The sequence below is a fragment of the Abramis brama genome (assembly GCF_963993115.1).
Source record: "Abramis brama genome assembly, chromosome: 2".
Taxonomy (NCBI): domain Eukaryota; kingdom Metazoa; phylum Chordata; class Actinopteri; order Cypriniformes; family Leuciscidae; genus Abramis; species Abramis brama.
In genome coordinates, this window is record NC_139964.1 from 49,941,889 (window position 1) to 49,966,059 (window position 24,171).

General features: G+C 39.2%; 1 protein-coding gene across 1 annotated transcript in view; it reads left to right on the plus strand.

The window, feature by feature from the left end:
- dchs2 (dachsous cadherin-related 2) overlaps window positions 1-24,171 on the plus strand; it is a gene marked incomplete at its 5' end in the record, with an annotated part of 61,727 nt that overhangs the window by 12,762 nt on the left and 24,794 nt on the right. The window contains 7 exons of the mRNA XM_084096616.1: window positions 7,858-8,886; window positions 9,265-9,452; window positions 10,594-10,690; window positions 10,820-10,977; window positions 15,115-15,955; window positions 17,906-18,145; window positions 23,786-23,920. Coding sequence (XP_083952742.1) covers window positions 7,858-8,886; window positions 9,265-9,452; window positions 10,594-10,690; window positions 10,820-10,977; window positions 15,115-15,955; window positions 17,906-18,145; window positions 23,786-23,920 — 2,688 coding nt within the window. The remainder of the gene's footprint in view (window positions 1-7,857; window positions 8,887-9,264; window positions 9,453-10,593; window positions 10,691-10,819; window positions 10,978-15,114; window positions 15,956-17,905; window positions 18,146-23,785; window positions 23,921-24,171) is intronic.

Here is a 24,171-nt window from a genome sequence, read left to right on the forward strand (position 1 = left end):
ATTTCCTCGTAGCTGGAGCTCTGGAGCTTAGGATGGTCTCAACAACCTCAGTTGAGAAACCAATATTTATGAGTTGGGCACCCTCAGAGGCCAAACCCATAGTTTCCAAATCTCTGGCCGGGGGTGAAATATTATGTCCCCTGCCTGAGACAGAAGGTCTCTCCTGATCGGGATCTCCAAGGGAGGGCCATCAAGGAGATGAATTGGTCTGCAAACCAAATTTGACTCGCCCAGCGTGGTGCTATTAGCAGTAGACTTATTCCATCCTGGCGGACTCTCTCCAGAACTCCTGGGAGCAGAGCAACAGGGGGAAATGCATACAGACGTAGCCTCGGCCACATCTGCACCATAGTGTCCAGCACCAGGGGGTACTGAGACGCGAACAGATCCACTTCTGCTTGGCCGTAAACTTCCCATATTTGCTCCACCGCCTTGGGGTGGGGTCTCCAATCCCCTGGCCTCAGCCCCTGCCTCGACAGGGTGTCTGCTCCTATATTCTGGCCCCCTGGGATATACACTGCCCTCAGAGAGAGTATTTTCCCTAGGGAGCACAGGAGGATCTGGTGTGCCAGTTTGCAGAGTGGACGCGAACGCAGACCCCCCTGACGATTTATGTAAGAGACCACCGATGTGTTATCTGTATGGACAAGCACATGATGGCCCCTCAGGTCTGGGAGGAAATGTCTTAACGTATTCAAGTTTCAAGTTTCAAGTTTGTATTTATTTATATAGCACATTTAAAAACAGCAAACAGGGCTGACCAAAGTGCTGAACAATACACAAGATACAAAACATAATCACACATTCATGCCAAAAGCTCATAATGTATTAAAAGCTAAAGAAAAAAAGTAGGTTTTAAGAGAGGATTTAAAAACAGTTAGAGATTGAGCCGCTCTGATGTAAAATGGAAGGCTGTTCCACAGCCTAGGGCCAGCAATCGCAAAGGCTCTGTCTCCTCTATTCTTTAACCGTGATCTGGGGACAGACAAAAGTTTCTGATCACCAGACCTCAGGTTACGTGTTTATTGAAGATTGCCATCATCTCCAGGCAGTTTATGTGCCAAGAAAAATGATGACTCCAGACCCTGAGCTGAGCGGCCTTCCATTACCGCTCCCCAGCCGGTGAGGGAAGCATCTGTCGAGAGCACACCGGACCCTGGGATAGGAACCAATGTTTCCTCCATATAATCAAGGCGCGGAGACACCACCGCGTGATCTTGATTATACGAAGTGGGTTTCCCCGCGGGGAGGACCCTCTGGTCCTGAGCCACCACTGCTAGGGTCTCATGTACAGTAGGCCAACTGTTTCACAGTGCGTGTCTGGCCTAGCTTCAACTCTTTTGTGGCTCTGAGGATAGCAGCTACACGAACGGGCGATAGTGTGGCTCGCATCGTGACTGAATCCCATGCCACACCAAGGAAAGTGGTTCTCTGTAGTGGAGAAAGCACACTCTTCTTGGCATTGAGTCTCAACCCCAATTTCTTCATGTGAGCGAGGACGACATCTCGATGCTGAACCGCTTACTGCTCTGATTCCGCCAGAATCAGTCAGTCGTCAATGTAGTTCAGAATGCGTATGCCCTGCAGCCTGAGCGGGGCCAGAGCTGCATCTACGCACTTTGTGAACGTGCAGGGTGATAGAGCTAGACCGAATGGAAGCTCCCGATATTGGTATTCTTTGCCCCCGAAAGAAAACCTCAGGAACATCCTGTGTTGAGGGAGGATGGAGACATGGAAGTAAGCGTCTTTTAGATCTATCGTGACAAACTAGTCCTCGGATCTGTCATGATCTGTTTGAGTGTGAGCATCTTGAACTTGAGTTTCTTGACTGCACGATTCAACAGACGAAGTTCTAAAATGGGACGCACTCCCCCTCCTTTTTCGGAACAATAAAGTAGCGGCTGTAAAACCCTGATTCTCTGTCGGGCGAGTACACCTGCTCTGTTTTAATTATTCTTATTTCTTTTTATTATTTTAATTTCTTCTATGTAAAGCACTTTGAATTGCCATTGTGTATGAAATGTGCTATATAAATAAACTTGCCTTGCCTTGCCTTGCCTTGCCTATAGCTCCCTTCGCTAATAGAGACTCTACTTCTTGCTCCATTACCAGAGCCTGCTTGGGATGTACTAACGTGAGTAGCACCCCATTGTAACGAGGTGAAGGAGAACCAAACTGGATTCTGTTACCATTCTCTATATCTGCAGGACCCATGGATATATATTCGGCAGATTCTTCCACTCTGTCAGAAAATCTACAAAGTGTACCAGTCTCTCGAGACTGGCCTCTGGTGTTACTGTAACAGCCACTTCAGTGACCTGAAGCATCCTGGCAGGAAACAACTGAACTGACTGTTTTTGAACCCCCCTAAGAGGGCGCGAGTCTGACGCAACATTGAGTTGACGCTGAGCCAAGAGCTTACTGGAGACTGCTCTGCCCTGAGGCACCAAGGGTGGCGGGGTTGGCAGAACTGTCCCCTGAAGACCAACGGGCACCGTATACTGAGATGAACACCGCTCCACCCCAGTTAGGGCTGTCCTCAACGGTCTGACGCACGTGGCGTCAGGACCGCTTATGAGCCGAAGCCTTCTTAGCCATAAGAACAGTCCTCAGATCTGGATTTGGCTTAGAAGACTTTGGCTAAGAGTGTCGGCTCGGCCCCCATGACTTATTAGGAGGGGCACGAGACGCGACACTCTCTTTCTGTTGTGCACGATATGAGGAGCTTGAATGGGGATGCTCACGCCCAGCATCCCCGGGGGGCTGGACCCAGCGAGGGAGAAATTTCTTGAAAGCCTCTGATTGCTTTTTAGCTTCTTGAAATCTTTCAATGAGAAGCTAGTCGCCAAAGAGACCAGTAGGAGAAATTGGAGCATCTAACAGAAACCTCCGATCTTTCTCTTTTATTTCTGCTAAGTTTAACCAGAGGTGCCTCTCAGTAGCTATGAGGGCTGCCATAGACCGCCCAATAGCACGAGCAGTCTCCTTTGTAGCCCTGAGAGATAGATCTGTGGCCCGACGAAGTTCTCAAATTTCGTTGGGACCCACTCTCTCACCATTATCCAGATCCCCCAAAAGGTCTGCCTGATTGGCTTGAAGCACTGCCATAGTGTGAAGACAGGCTCCAGCTTGACCTGCTGCCGTATAAGCTTTGCCCACTAAATTAGATGTGGTTTTTAAAGGTTTAGTGGGCAGCACGGGAGCCTTCAGGGATGATGCTGAACTGGGAGACAGATAGCTCGCGAGCGTCTGTTCAGCCCGGGGCATCGACCCATAACCATGTTCCTTCAGTCCCCTTATATCTGAATATGTATGCACCTGGGGACTGAAGAGACGGGAAGAATAAGGTCTATTCCACATGGAAGAAAAAATGGAAGGCCCCGTGATGGAGATGATAAATTAGAAGTCAAAAAGCGCTTGTCTAACTTGCTTTTGGGACGAGCACAGTTTCTCTCAGCTGGCCACTCAATTGTTAATTTGTCTACAGCACGAGTTATCACCTCCACAAGCTCCTCATATGCTGGGGAAAGAGATGGCGAATCCTCGTCCCTTATGTTTGTGTCACTGAAACTTTGTGAAACATTGGGCTCTCTCCCCGGGCGGAAGAAGCCACAGGGCGGGTTTCCGACACCGGCAAGAGAGCACTGGATCCCCCGGGTAAGGGAGGAGATACAGCCCGTCTCCAACCCCGCCGAGAGATCCATTTGCGAACCCCAGGAATGCATTCTCCGTGCTGCTTTGGCAGCAGCGGGTCTTGCACCCTGAGGTTCGCGAGCTTGGCCAATTTCATCAAACAGTGACAGGCAGGAGCGGAGCATGCGGAGCGGTAGCTGCTCACAATGCTGACAGTAAGCCCCCAAAGGCTGACATTGCATGCTCTACTCCCAAACAGATTACACAAAGTTTGTGTGTATCCTCACCAATAAGGAAACGAGGGTAGGGAGAAGCACACGACTTGAATAACTGCTTCGCCATACTTAGATAAGGATGAGACAGACAAACAATAAATAACACAGACAGTTTGACACAGATCGCTTTGCTGAGGCACAAAAGCTAACGCCAGTTGCACCGGATGTGCTTTTATCCTTTCCTGGTCATGACGTCACCCGCCTGTGACGTTCACTCTTTCCATTGGACTAGTTGACATACGTGCTTCAGACGTAATCATGCGGAGGCGTTCCCATGGCGTCATTGACGCAGTGCGAGTTCCCTCGAAAGGGAACTTGTTTTTTTTCCAGTATAAATAATCAATAATAAATATGAAATCCAGTTTGAAGCTCTATAACACCAAATCCACTTGCAGTCCAAGTTTTCAAAACACATCCATCCTTTTTTACACCTTTCCTTTCCACTAGTAACCTAGTATTCCAGACATTGTTACTCCAATGACTAATCCAGCTTGCGGGTCAGGGATTAGCTGATCAGAGGGTTAAATATCAGTCTAGTTGACAGGGTTGTTAGGGTAGATAATAAGATTTGCTATGCTTTGTTTCTTTTGGCTATCTTAGTCTACAATCAAATGTTTTTAGTGAACAGTATCTCATGCGCAGTAGGTGGCTATGGTATAGGGTTAATCACACATTCTTAAAGGGTCATGAAACCCCAAAACATATTTTTTTGAGATGTGAACAGATATGAACTGCACATCACTGAAAACACTAAAAGCACTCATAAATTTTAGTAGAAATTGGTTATTTTTGCAATTTTCTGAGCAATTTCGCAATTTTTTCTGGATTGAAAAGCAAAGTCAGTACAACGTCACGGAATGTGAGGTAGAAGAGTGCTTTCGTAGTGTGTGACTGGCTGCCAACACGATTCTACGTCAACGGTTTCTGAGCGCTTCTCTGCATTATTCATGAGAATTAACTATTTTAACCCAATCACTGGGCTGCAGTGTTGCTAGACGATGATAATTATCGTATTTGTACGATCATTTTGACCTCTGTACGATGTACGATCAATAATGAAAAAAATCCCATAATGTACGATAATTTCAGAATTCGCCTTTGGCTAAGCCACACCAGTCAGGATTTGACTTCGGTTTTGGGAAGGGGAAAAAACGGACACCCCCCTCCAACCTCTCTGGGAAACGCATATCTGTGTTACAAATGCCCCAGGCACAACGTTTAACCATATTTTTGATAAAACTACGACGGTAATAGCCTGCCGAGACCAAAAAATATGAGACGCCTGCGTTAAAGTCAATGGAGCGCTGTGAAAAAGTGTCGGACCTCTGTGGGAGCTCGTTCTTGGCTGCGCTGTGATTGGTCAATCTACATTCTAGGGTGTGGCTTAGCCAAAGGCGAATTGTGTGACACTTCAAATGAAGGTCTTTGTAATCGTAGGGCTTCTATACTCATTGATCTAGCTGTGGATTCTACGTCTACCGTCATTATTGAGAGGAGAATGTGAATGTGCGCATGTCTTCCAGCTCATCTCACGCTATGTCTTCTCGGCCAATCATCGTGGAGAATGTCTCTCTCATGAGCACAAGTTAATGTTCTTTTTGTATATTGTCTACAAAGTTGTATATCATTAACATGTAATTTCTGTATGTTTTGCAAGAAGAAGAAAAAAAAAGAAAAAAAGGAAAGTTAACGTTCCTTCCGCGGCGCTTAGGTCAGTTTTTTCTAAGCTGAGGTTGATATTTTAGCAATAAAGTCATTTCTACCAGAAAGACTCGGGAGATAGAATGATGTAACAAAGCATTAATTTATTGACAGCCCAGCAAGCAATTATTTATAAAGTTCTTTGGCGTAGGCCCCTTCTGTAGTGCATAATCCAAGGGTAGCGGATCTGCATTTCCTGCCTGAAGACGAAGGCAGGGGCGCAGCCGACCCCCCGGAAGGTATGGACAGGACCATCCTGGGGGGGATGGGGAGGGTGGAGGTAATTGTTTGCGTCAGAGTATGCGAACTCAAACATATGTAAGTACTGATCTTTTTTACAGCAAGTATTAGGACATGATTGGATCGATGTGAAGGTAATAAGTGATGTCGTAATTGAGTCTTGGCAGAACTTATGCTAAAGTTGTTGGTCAATAAATAGCTGTATTCTGTACGTTTGACTCTTGTACGATAATTTTCTTCCAAATACGATAATTTTGAGCTTCTGGTACGATACTTGGACATTTCGAATCTGGCAACACTGCTGGGCTGTATTATGCATGAGATCACATTACAGTGAAGAATTCAAACAACATGTGAAGTGTGCAGGAGAGCGGTTTCTGCGTGGAACGCAGTTTTTATGGACATATTTCATATACTCTAGAGCTCTAAACATGAACCAGCACTGCATATGAGCACATATTCAATCACGTCTTATTCAAATGTAATATATATGTGCAAATAAGGACACTGATACAGCCGTACGTCTGATCATGAATGCCATGACACAATGGATTATTCTGATACACAGAAGACAATGATGTGTACAAACAAATTCACAGAACAATGGACAAAAAGTAACTATGCCTTTATTCTTATGGATTTATTAATGCATAAATAACATTTAAAAGGCGTCTAAAGTTATCAGATGAATTCCTAACCTGGTTTTAATTCTGTTTGGTCAATCCCAATTATCGTAGGCAGAATAAGGTGCAGTGCTAAAATTTTAGAAAGCATTAATGCAATTGGCCTGTAAGAAGAACATAAATCAGGACTTTTACCTAATATAAGAGAGATATTAGCTGCTCTAAGGGTCTTTGGTAATTATTTAACCACAAACATATTAAGCAATGGATCTACAAGCAACTCTTGAAACTCCTTAAAGAACTCCGCAAAACCCATCTGGCCCAGGTGATTTACCATTCTTTAGAGCATTAATAGCATTAATAACCTCCTGTGTAGTAATAGGGCCAATCAGATGTTATTTGGTTTTGCAGTAAGAGTCTACCAGTTTGAATCATAAGATGAAGCATAATGAGTATTGAATAACTCATTTTAAACACTCCATTCTTGATTTATTAAAGTGATTTGTGATTAGGTTTTGGTTCAGACACATGCACACACACAAACATTTAGCCTTCCACTTTAATAGTTGAACAGTAGACAGTCAATTGAGGTTAATGTTTAGATTAGCTGATTAACCCTCTCTTCAAGTCAAACAAAGGGCCAGAATTTCTGAGTTTCTGAGTTGGAGAGGGGGGCAGATCCCTTAATCTCTGGAGGCTTTGTTTAGTCCAACTGTATCAAGGTCTCAACTGCCAAACAATAGGATAACTGCAATACTGCTTTCAATACATATGGCAGGGTTGAGTATGTCAGTATGTTCTAAATTTATAATCATACAGTTTTTGGGAGTTTGACAAAGTTTTATGCGACAGTAAAAAGGTGAAACAAAGGAAGAGTTATTGAATGATCTTGACGTAGTTCTTTTAAAACCATAAAGTAGTAGAAATTTAAAACCTTAAATTTCTGATCTAGCCAAGTCAGAACTGTGACAAATCAAATGAAAAAAAAAAAAAAAAAACCACAAACTGCTAAAAGTTAACCAAAAATAAGTTTAGCAGCACAGATAAAACCAACAAGAAATAAAAATAAATAAAATAAATAAATAAAAAATATTGGGTGCCTTCATAGTACATATGCACTGTAGAAAGTAATGCAATTATTAACCTATAATATATTTTTAACAGTGTACTTTTATTGTGTTGGAGCTTATGGTCCTTTTCTGAAAATTCTGCAGAAAGTCTCATTTTGTGTTCCATGGAAAAATTTAAGCAAATGGTTTTGGAATGGCATGTGAGAGAGAATAAGATTGGCAGAATTTAAATTTTTGGGTCAACTATGCCTTTAACTGTAAAAACTGAATGTCATATTGATGATATTTTGCTGATATTTGTCTTTCTAATTGCAGATTCAGTGGAGGTAGTCTCATACGTCATATCCTCTGGTGATCTGCAAGGGCTTTTTTCAGTGGATGCTCAGACGGGCATCATCACCACTGCCCGACCCCTGGACCACGAGTCCCTCTCTTATGTTCTTTTGACCATACAATTCCACACAGGAACCCATCCTATCTACAGCAGTGTTCAGGTCAATGTTGCCATCATTGATGTGAATGACAACCCTCCTGTGTTCCATAAAACCTCAGAACACATCACCATATCCCATAACACCCCTCCAGGAACGGCACTCTTTATTGCACATGCCCATGACAGTGACAGTGGCCTTAATGGCAGAATTCACTATATGTTACATCCTGAGAGCCACTTGTTTATTATTCACCCATATCTTGGGACTCTTATGCTGAACGGTGACCTCTCAAGAGATTCCAGCCAAAGGTATAAGCTCAGTGTTATAGCTGAGGATGAGGGTCATCCCTCACTGAACTCTACATTAGGGCTTGTGATAGAGATAGACTCATTAGGCTCTGTGCAAGACACGCTAGCCTTTGAAACTTTGGTTTACCAGGTGGAAATCGGAGAAAGTGCTCCAAAAGACACCAGAATGATTCAGGTACGTGCTCACGGAACCAGATCCCAGCATGAAGGGACCCCTGGAACAGAGCCCCCTGTCATCACTTACTCTCTTAAACCCCTCTCTGGAGTCCCACCTTTCAGGATCCACCCAGAGACAGGTTGGATGTTTGTATCTCACAGTCTGGACTACGAAACTGAACCCATTTATAGATTATGTGTGTGTGCAAAGGCACATAATAGCAAAACAGAGGCCACAGCAACGGTGGTCGTCATGGTTCAGGATGAGAATGACAACAAGCCAGTGTTCAGTAGGGATGTGTACTTCTTCAGTGTGCAGGAGGGACCGTCTCCTCATGGCCTGATTGGAACAGTAAAAGCTACTGACAGAGATTCGCTTAACAATGGAGTGTTGTCCTACATCCTGCTGTCTGATGGAAAATACTTTCACATCAACACCAGAACAGGTCAGAATTACTGTCGAATTAGTGCTGTATTTCATTCAGACTGCTTTGTCAAAATAGCATTCCAGAAATTCATAAAGCAAAAAAAATTGGTTGAGGCATTGAGTTCTGCTGATATTTCGTGCACAGACTTAGCCAAAGCTTGAAAAGTTGAAAAATGTTCCCTTCATTTTTTACATTATTTTGTATTTTGAATAAAACTAAAACTGAAGCAGACTGAAATAAAATAAAACTAAGTTATCATATAAAATAAAATTGTATCTATTTATTTATTTATTTATTTTTCTAAATTCTGAGAGAAAATTGTTTCCTAGTAAATCTTAAACCTTTTTTTCAGTATATCATTCTCTCTCACTCTGTCTTATTTCTCTTTCCCTGTAGGAGAAATCATAAACCTGGTGGCTTTGGATCGTGAGGAGCAGGCGCAGCATGTTTTAAGAGTAATGGTCACAGATCAGGGTCGACCTCGTCTCAACACCACCACTATCGTTCGCATCCTTGTCACAGATGTCAATGATAACCCCCCACAATTCACACACCTACCTGCGACTAAAGAGCTAAACGTACAGGTCATAATACGTTTTTCTAGAAAACAAAATATACAAAATATAATTGTACATTTTATAATTTTATAATTGAAGTTAAATTAACCTCTGGTTAATTATACATTTCATGTACATTGACAATTTTTGACAGGGATCGGCAACCTTTTTGTCATGAAATGCATTTTTAGGTTTTCTAGTTAATCACTGACCATTATCGCCCCTCCACCATTAATAAATTCACATATTTTTTAAGTTCCATATTTTAAAAGTTCAAAACGGAACAGTTGAAACCTGATGATCAAACATTACTTGATCAATCACAAACATGCTTATTTGATTAGTTACATAGAAATAGTTCAGAACCTTAAATATTACTGAACCCATTTTCCTTTTTTTTTTTTTTTTTGTCAAAATCCTACAAGTTTGTTTGTTTTCAGGCTTAAATTAGACTTTGAATAACAGATTTCCAAAGTGATTTTAAACCCACTATGCCTGAACGGAGTTTGCACATTACCATTATTGTGATGTGTGTGGAATGTTTAATAGGACTCTATTGAATATCTCCGAAATGTATAACATTAACTGCTTTTTTTCTAAGGGCAATAAACAGCAGAACTGATGTTCTAGTGTAATGTATCTATCTCAAATGTAAGCTGTCAGTCAAACTTACTTGTTTGATACATCTGCTGTTTTAATCTGCATCAAGCTTTCAGATGCTCATGGTGTGCAGTTGTCTCGCTAATGGTTTGTCAGAGCTGCACGATTTCATTGACTTGTGTAGTTTTATTCTCATACTTTAATAGTATCTCTGTCTCCCAACTTAATAAAATGTCTCTCTTTTTTGCTCATGTGCCAATGTTGGCCTGTGTGCCATAGTTTGCCAACCCCTGATCTATGATGACATGGTATCCTCAAGAAGTAAACTGTTTCAGTGACATTTTCTACGCAATTCTGAAAGTACATGGATGTCTTTATATTGTAAATGTATACTACCATCAAAAGAATGGGGCTAGTAAGATTATTATTTTTATTCTATTCAGCAAGGGTGCATTAAATTGATCAAAATTGACAGTAGACATTTTACAGTAGACATTTATAACTTTGGATAGCAGTATCTAACAAATGCATATATGGTATGAAAATATTTATATGGCTTTTTGTGCAGGTGTGGGCAGGCACTCCTGTGAATTCTGTTGTAATCAGTATGTTTGCTAAAGACCTGGATGCTGGAGAGAATGGAACTGTCAAGTTCTCCATGAAAGGTAAACCGATGAGGAGATGACAAGTTATTTTTAATTCATGGCTCATTTATGTTTATATCCCTCTGAATGAAGGAAAACTATATTTGTGATTTAATCTCAGATGTCTTGTTTTCTTCCACATTCTTTTAGATAATCAGCTGGGCCACTTTAGTATTGACAGTCATAATGGTGATGTCAAGGTGACATCACGATTCTCCTCAAACCCACAGATGCGCTACACCCTGAGAGTGGTTGCCATGGACAATGGGCTTTTTCCTCTGGAGGAAACCGCAGTTGTTCACATACAAGTTAGTGAAGCTGGTTCAGGCATATAACAACACTGTATGTGTCAGAGTAGGGCAGTAGATTTACTTAGATTTTTCTATCCTGTGTACAATCTAAAGAAAAGTTGCCTCTTAAAGTGCAGTCTCATGTATCGTTTATCTGTTAAAATTTGTGAGCTAAATCCATTTATTTAAATGGAAATGGTCCTGATAAGGAATTTAACCTAGTGGATTTCTGATGCAAAAATTTCATGCCAGGTTCAAGTTTGTTGAACTTTGACATGCAAATTTGCAGTGATGCCAAATAACAAGCCTCGTGGTTCGGCAGAGATTTCTGTGTGGGCGGAGATTTGTAACTTAGCAACAAGCTAAAAAAAAACACAATGAAGGAGATGCTTATTCTGGCAGTGTCTCAGTCAGTTTTGCAAACTACACTTCAATAGCATTAAATATGGCAGCACGCTAGATGCTAAATAAATAAAAATATTCCCACTATTCAACACTCATTAGCTATTTTTTGTCCACTTTAAAAAATGTTTCCTTCATTTTCCTTATTAGCAGGATTTCTTTTGTAATTTTATCTCGCTCAATCAGACAATTGGTGGTCAGAGTTAGGGTAAATAGCATTTGCCAACATGGTGGGCTATTTTCACTTGGTGTGAATAGACACATAGATAAAATAATCCAAACTGAAGGCTGTCTGGGAAACATTTATTTATTGTTTAGGTTACACTTTATTTTGATGATCCACTTTAGATATATAAGTAACTATCGTAATAAGATTGTCCCCACTACTGTTATGCATTATTCACAATTATTACACGGCTCTGTGGAATACTTGATTCTGATTGGTCAATCGCACCATCCAGCGGTATGTTATTCCCAGATAACAACCGCTGAAGACAGGCTCATCCGGGTTACTGAAGTCAGCAGCGCTATATGCTTGCTAGGATTTTTTTTTCTTCGTGGAAGTTTTGCATTTATGAAGGACTAAAAATGACAGGAGTAAAAATAGAAATAAATAAATAAATGCAGAAATAATAGTGAAAATAAATACATTTTGGTAATATAAATGGCTATTTCTGTATTTTTACATGTATTTATTTATATATGTATGTATTTATATATTTATTTATTTATATATTTATATATGTATTTATTTCTACATTTATTTATTTCTACATTTATTTATTTATGTATTTCCACATTTCTACATTTATTTATTTCTGTATTTCCACATTTTTACATTTATTTATTTCTGTATTTCCACATTTCTACATTTATTTTTCCCTGCGCCTGTATGCTAATTGACCTATGGCTAAGCCACGCCCCCTCCACTCACTCAGTCAACATTCGGTAACAGGCGCTATGGCAGCTGTCATAGTAGGAGACATTTCACAGGAGGCAATTGATGATTTTTGGAGACAGAAAGATTATATATCATCTCGAAGTCACCAAAGGGGCCTTAACTATGCATTGGAGGGTTATATTAATAATTTTATTGTTGAGAAGGTCGATAAGCTTCAGCTCCAGACAAAGATTTACAGTTCACAGTGTAAACGTTATAGTTTGGTGCTATTTCGCTTCAAACGCTCGCTTTATACATATTCATTGTGTCCTATTCGCTTTGGACGTGCGAATGGATTCACAATGTTCAAGCGTCGAACTAGACGCGATACGCGCGAATTTGACGCTCTATTCGCGTTTGGCGTGAACGCAGCATAATGAACAGGCTGCGATGTCAAGATTGCAATGCTGGAATGTGTGTGTGTGTGTGTGTGTGTGTGTGTGTGTGTGTGTGTGTGTGTGTCAGAGAGAGAGAGAGAGAGGCGCAGGCGCGATCGAACAGTTGAAACATAAAAACATACTCCATTTTGTTCATACAAGACATCATTAAAACTGCAAAGTGTTTAGCCTACTTATATTTGTGTAAAACACAACATTGTGCTTTTGTCAAACTGTAAACTCTTGTCAAACTGTAACCTACAACTGTCACCCAACCAAAATCACACACACACACGCTGTTTAAAAGCAAAAATGACAAGAAAAAACATATAAAAATGAATGAAAACTGACTAACTGCAATGCATTTCAATGGATGTGGAAGCAGAGAATGTCCGAGTGTATTGGGTTAGCTATGCGCACTGTGATTGGCTTAGCCATAGATAAATTAGCATACAGGCGCAGGGAAAAATAAATGTGGAAATACAGAAATAAATAAATGTAGAAATGTGGAAATACATAAATAAATAAATATATAAATACATAAATATATAAATAAATGTATAAATACATAAATAAATACATATAGGAATAAATAAATACATGTAAAAATACATAAATAGCCATTTATATTACCAAAATGTATTTATTTTCACTATTATTTCTGCATTTATTTATTTATTTCTACTTTTATTTATTTATTTATTTATTTTTCCTTCTGTCATTTTTAGTCCTTCATATGTATTTGGTGAGCTAACAAAAATATTAAAACAATATTTTGTGTAAAGTTATTTAACTAAGCCATCCAGTATCGTGGACTCGCTCTCTTGTTTCATAGAAACACAGCTGCTGCCATTTTGTGACTATTGTTTTGTACACTGTTGGATTATAAGATATAAACAGGTACGATTTTAAAACAGTTTAATCTGAAATCAATATATCTTATCTCCATAATTATTTATGTGGCAAAATGCTGTGTATTGAGTGGTATGACTGTATACCGTATCTCTTAAATGTCCGTCTAGTTTTAACTTGCCGCGCTAGCAACTGCTCTCTCCACGGAAGCTTTGCGTTTAAAGGCCTAATAAAATATTTCAACTCAATCAATATTCCGTGTCTAATTATTTACTTATGTGGCAAGTAGCCGTGTAATAAGCAGGATAATGTACATCCAGCCGGTTGTTATCTAAGAATAAACCCCCTTCAGGCTGATGCAAGACCTCATCACCCTGTCAGGGGTTTAGTCTGAGATAACAACTGGCTGGATGTACATTATCCCTTACTTATAACCCAAGGTTTTTATTTTATTTCTATTTTTATTTAAAAAAAATAGTAGTTACTGATTAGTTAATAGTGAACTACCTTATTCAACTGAGCGCTATTATTTAACTTGTTAATCAGAGTTTCTTGTTTAGTTAATAGCAGTTACTAGAATGTTAATATTGTGTTAAAAAAATTTTCCTCAGTAGTTATTCATCATTAATGATGGAACGGTATCTTAAAGTGTTACTGTACGATAAGTAACTTTGCAACCACATGTGAACTAACTCTCATTAGAGTATTAGTAGAGCTGCATAATTCTGGATAAAATGAGAATCGCAATTTTTTCGTTTCATACAAAGATCATGATTTTTAGATCACAATTATTTAAAAAAATCGGTTTGAATGAATGATTTAATGACATCAGTGTTTATATCCGAACTATAAACTTTTATCCCAGTTATAATATGAATATGTGTTACACAGAAATAATTATACTGTGTTTGTGAAGCTGTTTCATACCTAGACGTGACATCTGCTCTCTCTGGCTCAGCAGATTTAAATGTAACGAGTAATCATGCTGCTCTAGTAGACTTAATATCTGCTAACACTTAATTTTGATGGTCCCTCAACAGACATTCTACTGATTATAAGTAACTTTGCAAGCACGGCCGTCCTTAGGGCGGTGCAACTGGTGCACGTCTTAGGGAGCCCCGTGGCAATCGCAAAAGGAACGTGGGGGACCATCACCCCAAACCCCACCCCCCGAGGAGGGCCCCACTTCCTCTAACTCGCACTGTCTAGTCTACTACAGTCTACTTAATACTCCAATAAGAGTTAGTAGATATGTAGTTGCAAGGTTACTAGTTAGTAGCGTGTCTAAAGTGCACCATGGAAATAAAGTGTAACCAGTATTTATTATATAATTTGTTTGTTTTCTCTTTTGTCTGCTTTCTTTAACTTGCAAAATTTTGCTGATAAATGATAAATTGACTGCACCTGACATTTAGGTGCTGTGGCATAGTGGCATAGTGGCATAGAAAAAAATTCTTGTTTCATTTTTTTGACATTTTAGAGTTAAAAGAGGAGATTTTTTCAACGTTAAAATTTTACCAAGTTTTTAGAAATAAAGTGTTATATAAATCTGGCAAATTTTACTCAAATTTTGTTTTATTACAGGTTTATGCCTTAGACCAACAAAATGGGAACTCCGAGAATTTACAGAGCCTTAAACACTTTACTGTGCAGGAAGACGCCAGACTTGGAACTGTCATTGGAACACTTGGGATTTCTAATACACCAGATATGCAGATACGATATTCTATTGTTGAGGGTGATGGTAGTTTGCAGTTTGGCATCAAAAGTGCAAGTGGCGAGCTCTATGTGGCACAACATCTGGACTATGAAGTCACGCAGCGTTACTTCTTGGTTGTACGTGCTGAGGCCACCCCCACTTTCAATGTCACTGTATTTGTGGCGATCAGTGTTGTTGATGTCAATGACCACACCCCCTGGTTCCCTGGCAATGACAACTTTGTTGTGTTTGGCGTTTATGAAGATGTTATCAACGGAACGGCGGTATATGTCTTTAACGCCCGTGATGGTGATGGAAGTCTGTGTAACAGTGAGCTTTATTATTCTTTGACCTATGACCCTGACTCTGCCATAGAGGGACTGCCTTTACACATCAACCCTCACACTGGAGTTGTCACAACAAATGGACAGTTGGACCGTGAGCGCACTGAGAGCATTGTATTTAAAGTGACTTCCAGAGACAACGCGGAAGAGCCCAACAATAGGAAACATACATCAGTCATCGCTCAGCTGATTATTTTGGATATCAATGACAACAGCCCCACATTTGTCTCCATGGAAGTAGCTTATGTCTCAGAGGATGCAGAGATGGGACTGTTGGTTCATCATATTATGGCTAAAGATGAAGACGAAGGAAGTAATGGACACGTCACATACAGTGTTATTTCAGGCAATGAGAAAGGCTACTTTTACATGGAGCACACAGGTAAATATTTTATTATGAATGGATCATTTTATGGATGCAAATGTAGGTCTAAGAGTTAATTGATTATCGTTGACCCTACCTTTAAAAATTCCTTGATCTTATTTGGCATGATTGATTAGTACACGTTATAAAAAAAATATATATATATATACTACTGTTAAATTTTTTATGTTTTAAGTCTCTTGTGCTCACCAAGGCTGGATTTATTTGACCAAAATAAAAGCAGTAAAATTGTTTAATATTATTACAATTAAAAAAAATACTATTTTCTATTTGAATGTACTGTATTTAAGAATGTAAGTTATTCCTGTGATGGCAAAGCTGAATTTTCAGCATTATTACTCCAGTCTTCAGTGTCACATGAGCCTTCAGAAATTACTCTTAATATGCGGAGTTTGTGCTCAAGAAATAATGAGAAAGAAATAATTGTTACGGTAAGTAGACACAGGAGAGGAAGATGGATGGTGAATAGTGATTTATTAATAACAAAGGTGCAAGGATGAGGTGAGCAGGGTAGTGGAGTCCAAAAGGTGATCTTGGCGGAGACACAGAGGAAGGGAAGACGCCGGAGACAGGGAGATCGCTGGAGATCGCTGAATTAACATACATCTGAATGCTCTAGAGCAGCAAACTTCTGCTTTTATAGAGTTGATCACACTTGCTGATGATCAATTAATCAAATGCATTTGATTAGCAATGCCTCACTGCTACTTAACACTCTTAAATCCAACAGAAGCAGTAAGGGTGTACTTAGTTTTTCACACAAGGCTTCTCCATTTTGGCTTATTTTTTATTTATATTTTTTTAAATAAACCATGATACGGTGTAATATGTCATGTGTTATTATTCATCTGAGGTTGTATTTAACATATTTTAAGACCTGCCATGCAAGGACCAGGGGCCTCATTTATAAACGTTGCGTACGCACAAAAGAAGGCGTACGCCGCTCTCTACGCAATAATTGGTATTTATAAAAAGCAAACTTGACGGGAAAATGTGCGGTCCTTCATGCAAACTCTGACCCTGGCGTACGCACAAAAACGGGTGAAATGAGAAATGGCGACACCGTCGGCAGATGGAAGAAACACGTGAAAGTGTGTGAAACTGTAGACTGTTGTGTAAAAGAAATGGCAATACTGCCTCTCATAAATAACATGAAGACTTCACAAAGCAAGTCTTACAATTAACAGCCTACACGAACACCCGTTTGATCGATCTGCAGTGTAAAACAAACAAAATCAAATGAAGATTACAACAGAAATGGAAATTAACACATATTTGCAAAAAGAAAAGTGAAATATGTTCTGCAATAATATTGGCATGTTATGCAATTCATCCTCATAACACGTCTGTAGCTTGTCAGATGCAATCAAATGGATGGTAATAAAATGCCATGATGCCATCACAATGTGTAATGACGCACATTGGCTGATCTTGCGCTCTTAGAAGATGTTTCTTGGTTTTCCTCTCTGTGTTTGCCATGATTTCGCAATCAATGAATATTAACTTGTGGGCGTTTCACAGACTATTTATGGGCAACTATGGGCGTGACATGAAGCCGCAAAAGCTGCGCTACATTTAGAATTGATTGTGATTTATTAAGGGAAAACTGCGTAGGATGTTCGTACGCATGTCCTATGTTTCATCCGTACGCCACTTCAGATGCAAATCTTACGCAAAGTTTTATAAATGAGGCCCTAGATGATTTTTTATGATGTCCTGATAAAACCATAGAATTCAAAAGGGAGTACTTTCTTTTAAACATGACTATAACACATTTCATACACAATGGTAATTCAAAGTGCTTTACATGAAAAGTATTTTTTTTTAAAGAGAACCTTATACACCTGTTGTTACACAGATGTACTGTAGATTTACACCAAGTATTTACAACAAGTCATATATATATATATATATATATATATATATAATATTTTCTCTCTCTTACAGGACATCTGTACCTGAATTCATCCCTGGATTATGAATCCCAGCATGTCTACATTTTGACTGTCCAGGCTAGAGACAGCGGTGTTCCCTCTATGTCCTCCACTCAGACACTCACAGTGGAGGTTTTGGATGTTAATGACCATCCTCCTGTGTTTCTGCATCACATTTACAATACCACTGTCATGGAGAACAGAGAACCGGGAGAGATCATTGTCACAGTCACTGCAATCGACCTGGATTCAGGTAGGCTACCGCCTTTAAAAACTCATGATGTGACCTTGACAAAATTTCAGCTCAATTTAGTTTTACATTTAACATAGCCAAACATATATTGCCAGTGAAATAGCAGTTGGTAGTCAAATTGTTGTGGAAATCACCACAAGATGGCAGTATGGTTACTCACAGTTTCCATCATGCCGTTGTCATACCCAGAAACAGCTTTGCATAAAGCTTCCATCTTACCCTTTTTCATGGGTTAATCATTATTGCCTTAGTGTCTGAATTTTATAAGGCTGTCTCACCTGCCTAAAGTAAGCCTTATATTTCTCTTAATTATCTTTTAGCTTTTGTCAATTGCAGGGTTGCCAACTTAGGTTGCCTGGCTGGAGTGAGATTTTTATGACATGGGCTGAATTAATGACACACACACATTTGATGGTTTAAAGATCCAAAAGTTAATTTCTAATTTCATCTTAATAATGCAAATTACTAATACTGCATTAGTAATTCTTCTGTTCGCTTCGTCTGTTTGACACTCTGTAGTTTGGTTCGGCTATACTTGGTTATTCCAAACTGTTGTGAAATGGAAATATGTACATAATGTAGGCTGTGATTCAAAATTAAACTCTCTGAATATGTCCCTTCAATGCTCAACACAAATTGGGTTGTGACCTTTGATCAATGGCTTCTGTCATTTTAAATGCATCTTTTATCTTACAAATGCGTTTTACACTTCTGTAAGTGATGTTATGAAGTGCCAAAAGTTTTGGGACGTCTGCCTTTACATGCACATGAACTTTAATGGCATCCCATTCTTAATCCGTAGGGTTTAATATGGAGTTGGCCCACCCTTTGCAGCTATAACAGCTTAAACTCTGCTGTTTATGGGAATTTTTGACCATTCTCCTAGAAGCGCATTAGTGAGGTCAGGCACTGATGTTGGACGAGAAGGCCTGGCTCGCAGTCTCCGCTCTAATTCATCCCAAAGGTGTTTGATCGAGTGCAGGCCAGTCAAGTTCCTCCACACCAAATTCGCTCAACCATGTCTTCATGGACCTTGCTTTGTGCACTGGTGCGCAGTCATGTTGGAACAGGAAGGGGCCATCCCCAAACTGTTCCCACAAAGTTGGGAGCATGAAATTGTCCAAAATGTCTTGGTATGCTGAAGCATTAAGAGCTCATTTCACTGGAACTAAGGGGCCAAGCCCAACCCCTGAAGAACAACCCCACACCATAATCCCCCCTCCACCAAACTTTACACTTGGCACAATGCAGTCAGGCAAGTACCATTCTCCTGGCAACCCCCAAACCCAGACTCGTCCATCGAATTGCCAGACAGAGAGGCGTGATTCGTCACTCCAGAGAAAATGTCTCCACTGCTCTAGAGTCAAGTGGCGGCATGCTTTACACCACTGCATCTGATGCTTTGCATTGCACTTGGTGATGTAAGGCTAGGATGCAGCTACTCGGCCATGGAAACCCATTCCATGAAGCTCTCTACACTCTGTTCTTGTGCTAATCTGAAGGCCACATGTAGGTCTGTAGCTATTGACTCTGCATAAAGTTGGCGACTTCTGCGCACTGTGTGCCTCAGCATGCGCTGACCCCACTTTGTGATTTTACGTGTCCTACCACTTCGTGGCTGAGTTGCTGTTGATCCCAATTGCTTGATTTGCTTCCATTTTGTTATAATACCACTAACAGTTGACCGTGGAATATTTAGTAGTGTGGAAATTTCACAAATGGACTTATTGCACAGGTAGCAACCTATCACGGTGCCACGCTTGAATATACTGAGCTCTTGGGAGTGACCCATTCTTTCACAAATGTTTGTAGAAGAAGTCTGCATGCCTAGGTGCTTGATTTTACACAACTGAGGCCGTGAAAGTGCTTGGAACACCTGAATTCAATGATTTGGAGGGGTGTCCCAATACTTTTGGCAATATAGTGTATATTCAACTAGTCCACAATGACATTATTACTTGTCTGGCTTGTGCGAAATTCACTGGCCAAATTAAAACATGCATTTCCCTGGCACAAGCACTCTTCATGTTCTTTATGTTTGTTCATGTTTTCTGTCACTTTAGTCTCTTTGCAAAGAATATCTGTGTTAGACCAAACAAGTCCTGTGCTGGTCAGAAAATTTATTTTGTGTTGTTTTGTTATTTGACGTGACTCGTGATATTTATTTGGGTTTTACACATAATGAGGTACACATTTCTGTAACAGTAGCCTGCAAAAACCTCCATGTAGCAAAACATGTCAGCACTAGTAACTTGAGGTTGTAGATTTCTTTTTATATTTGTTCATCATGATTTCAGTCTAAAAGTCCAGATGGCCTTGGTCATCAGACTCGAAATTTATTTAGTTAGCAGACTGCTGTTAAAAACATACATCCACCTGAATTATGTTTCGTCGAACTTGATTGCTAACATAAATCAACGGGTCTTTGTGTTCTTTTTCGCACGCCGTGTGTTATTCTGTGCGTCTTGTACCCAGTCCAAATATTCACAAATCTACCAGGCCCTTTTAAAATACCTCAGCCTCAATATCAGTGTCTGCCTGTCTCTGTGTTTCTGACGTTATCCTAGAACAGCAGTCAGGCCTCCTGCAGGATATTTGAAATTGTGTGTGATGATTCACTAACTCAAGCCATCTGTGCTAATAAAGGCAGGTTATTTTTTCTCCCAGAATTCACTCCTTTCAGCAGTGTGGTCTATGGTTTGTTCTTAGATTTTATCTTCCATTGCGTTAAACCTCACAAAACCACAGTGCCAAATGTTCATCAGATGAAGATTGATACTGTTAGTAAGTGATTCAACTATCTCTTACTTTTGCATTAATTGTTTGATTTTAGTACACTCATAAAGCTGATATTTTTGGTTGCTGATATTCTTTTTGGCTGCTGGTGAAGTTTCCAGCATACGAGTGTGTCTGTTTGAGTGTGTGTATGAGGGTCAATGATTTTTTCTACAATTGATTAATTTATTTAAAAATATATTAACAGTAACATTTTAAATTTGAAATTAAAATTCATGTTTACATTTTTGGGAAGGGAACATTACTCTGATGAAGAGAAGGCGAGAGGCGTAGCGGATGTAATTGCAACTAAAAGTTGTTAAATCAAACAAAAGAACAAAAAGAAAAACAAGAAATAAATGAAACTGTGAAGTAACCACAACTAACACAAGACAATGAATGAACTGAGAGAACTGAAGACCTTAAATAATGAAATTCAATACAAACCAGGTGTGCACTAATCAGTGAAATAATGAATTACCGTGACAGCCAAACAAAAAACGGAAGAACACACAGGAATTAAGTAAAACAAACTAAAAGTCATTGAAAATTAAACCAAAACACCAACTTAATGTGACAATCTTAATAAGTAATGTTATTTTTATTTATTTGACAAACATTTTATTTTTAATTAATATTTTGGAAAAACTTTCATGAAATCAAAGACAAGGTGTCAAGGTCAGTACATCTGTTAAAATATCAGTTAATTTGACTTTTTAAGACAAGGCAAGGTTAGTTCTAAATTGGTTCTAAATTGTCCTGTGGTGCGACTCAAAAACATGAAGATATAAATGAATTACAATTGTAAAAAAAAATACATTTTTCCTTGAAAAAAAACTTTAATATAAATAATGACTGAGATGTGTATATGTCACAGCATGGTTGTAGCAAAGGATGAAAAAGCTATGTGCAGCAGTCTTATTTATTAACAAAATCAGAATAGCAAAACTCTCAGAATTTTCTCAGAACTTTTTCAGTAAACTCAGAACAACCTTAAACAGACAATAACAAACCAAGAACAACTGGAACTGGGGGCAATATATACACAGAGAAACTCTATGAGACTAAAAGGACTAAATGAGATTATTAACTAGACACAGGTGTAACAAATGAGGGCAAATCAAAAACCATGTCAACTAATAGCTAATGCTAATGACTATGATTTTTTGCATATCCGATTGAAATCCAATCAGACTTAGCAAGTGTGAACGGCAAAAAAATCACATAAAATGCGACTTTTACAAATCCGTTTCGAGCTACATTCATATGTGGTTTGAAAACCTATTCAAATCGCATTTCTGGAAATCCGTTTCAATCTGGCTGCTCTGATCAGATTTCGCATGGTTACTGCTGAAAGTCACTGCAGAAAGTGTTGTTGCAAAGTGCCGGATAAGCAGAAAATGACTATACACTGTAACAGAGACATGTTTTGAAGCCGGCGGAAACAATAGCATGGAATAAAGCCACGCATACCAGCCTCATACTACGTTTTGTCCACTGCCTCATAAGACCCAGTAGTCCAGCGCAGCGGCTACTCATTGTCATGTTGTAAATAAGACAACACCTGTATTGCAAACCCCTCCATGTTGCGGTTGTTGTTGTTTTTGGCATATACCTACCAAAGCAACGTCATAGTCATATAAACCAATGCAGATAATCCAGAAAACGAAAGAGCAGCATGGACACACAGATCGGCTCTGAACAGTTGCGATACATAATGTGGACGATGATAATTTTAGATCAGATTCCAATCGGATGCACAAATAATCGGATTTGGACTGACAGTGTGAACGTAGCCTAAGACACAGGAAACATGAACTAACTCAGAATACTGAACAGGAAACAGTAAAAATTAAATAAGATCAAAACTCAAACCCTGAACATACATGACAGTACACTAGTTAATATTTATACTTAAAATAAAATTTCAAACTTTTTTGTTAATAATGGTGGAGAGTTTTTTTAAAACCTCTATGAAACCAGCATAAATACAAAAAAGTACATTTCCTTCTGATTTAAACTAGATTTTTAATCTTTTTAATCTCTTCTATTTTTTTTTTTATTTTTTTTTTGTCTACACTCCTGTTTGTCATTGACCCATGCCTGTATGTATCTGTATGTGTGTCTGAATGAGTGTCACTGTGTGGGCAAACTGGCTGCGTCCGAAATCACATACTCTCTTGAGTGATTTTGAATAAGTAATTACGTATAAGTAAAATACAATCAGACATTTTTTGGTCCGCATGAGAAAAACAGCTTATAAATCATATTGGTGATGTTTTTTAAAAATGTTAAAAGAAAGTGTTTTTTTTTTTTCTGTGATGTGTATGTTTAGGGGTAAGGTTATTGTAAGGGAATAGAACAAATAGTTTGTTCAGTATAAAAACCATTATATCTATGGAAAGTCCCCATAAAACATGAAAACACAACGTGTGTGTGTGTGTGTGTGTGTGTGTGTGTGTGTGTGTGTGTGTGTTTATGTTAGGCAATTTAGGATTTAAGGATTTAAGGATTTAATTGAACCGGTTTTATTTCTTTAGCGCTGTTTTCAATTCAGAGATCAGATAAGAAGCTCATAAATAGCACTTTGCTGGACAGGAGAGTAAATAGACCTTATTCACCTGTCAAATACTCGTCACAGCTCAACTCTCCTGCATTTGTTGGAACCCGCAACACAAACGTGGAGGAAGGCACACATTAAAAAGGCAATTACTACTAGTACAATAGTACGTCAACTCTCTGTCATGACGTCATACAATCAGAATCAGAAGATGTTGGGGCAACTTCTTGTAGACAAACAAATTTTCTGGTCTGATATCCAATCTGTGAAGAGTTGTATGAAGAGTATGTGTGTGTTTCCCACAGAGGTGAATTCTGCTATTAGCTACAGCTTGTTACCCGGTCCTGGATATGAGCTCTTCACGATAAACACTCACACGGGCCAGATCAGCACCTCCACTCGGCTAGACAGAGAGATCCAATCCAGGTTTACTCTCAGAGGTGAGATCTTCCATCTGGCTGAATCCTTCCTCCCTGTCCTTCCTAAACCTTTTTTTTATGTTTGAGTGTTCAGAATCTAGAACACACTATTTAAGATATACTGTTTAGCAATTATTGAATATTATGAACTCGCTCGGTCACACTGTCTATTCAAACTTGCTTCTAAAAATTAGACACTGAAGGCCATGATTTATATGAGCTTTTTTAGTGGTAGGTAGGATTATTGATTGACAAAGATAAATTTAACAGCT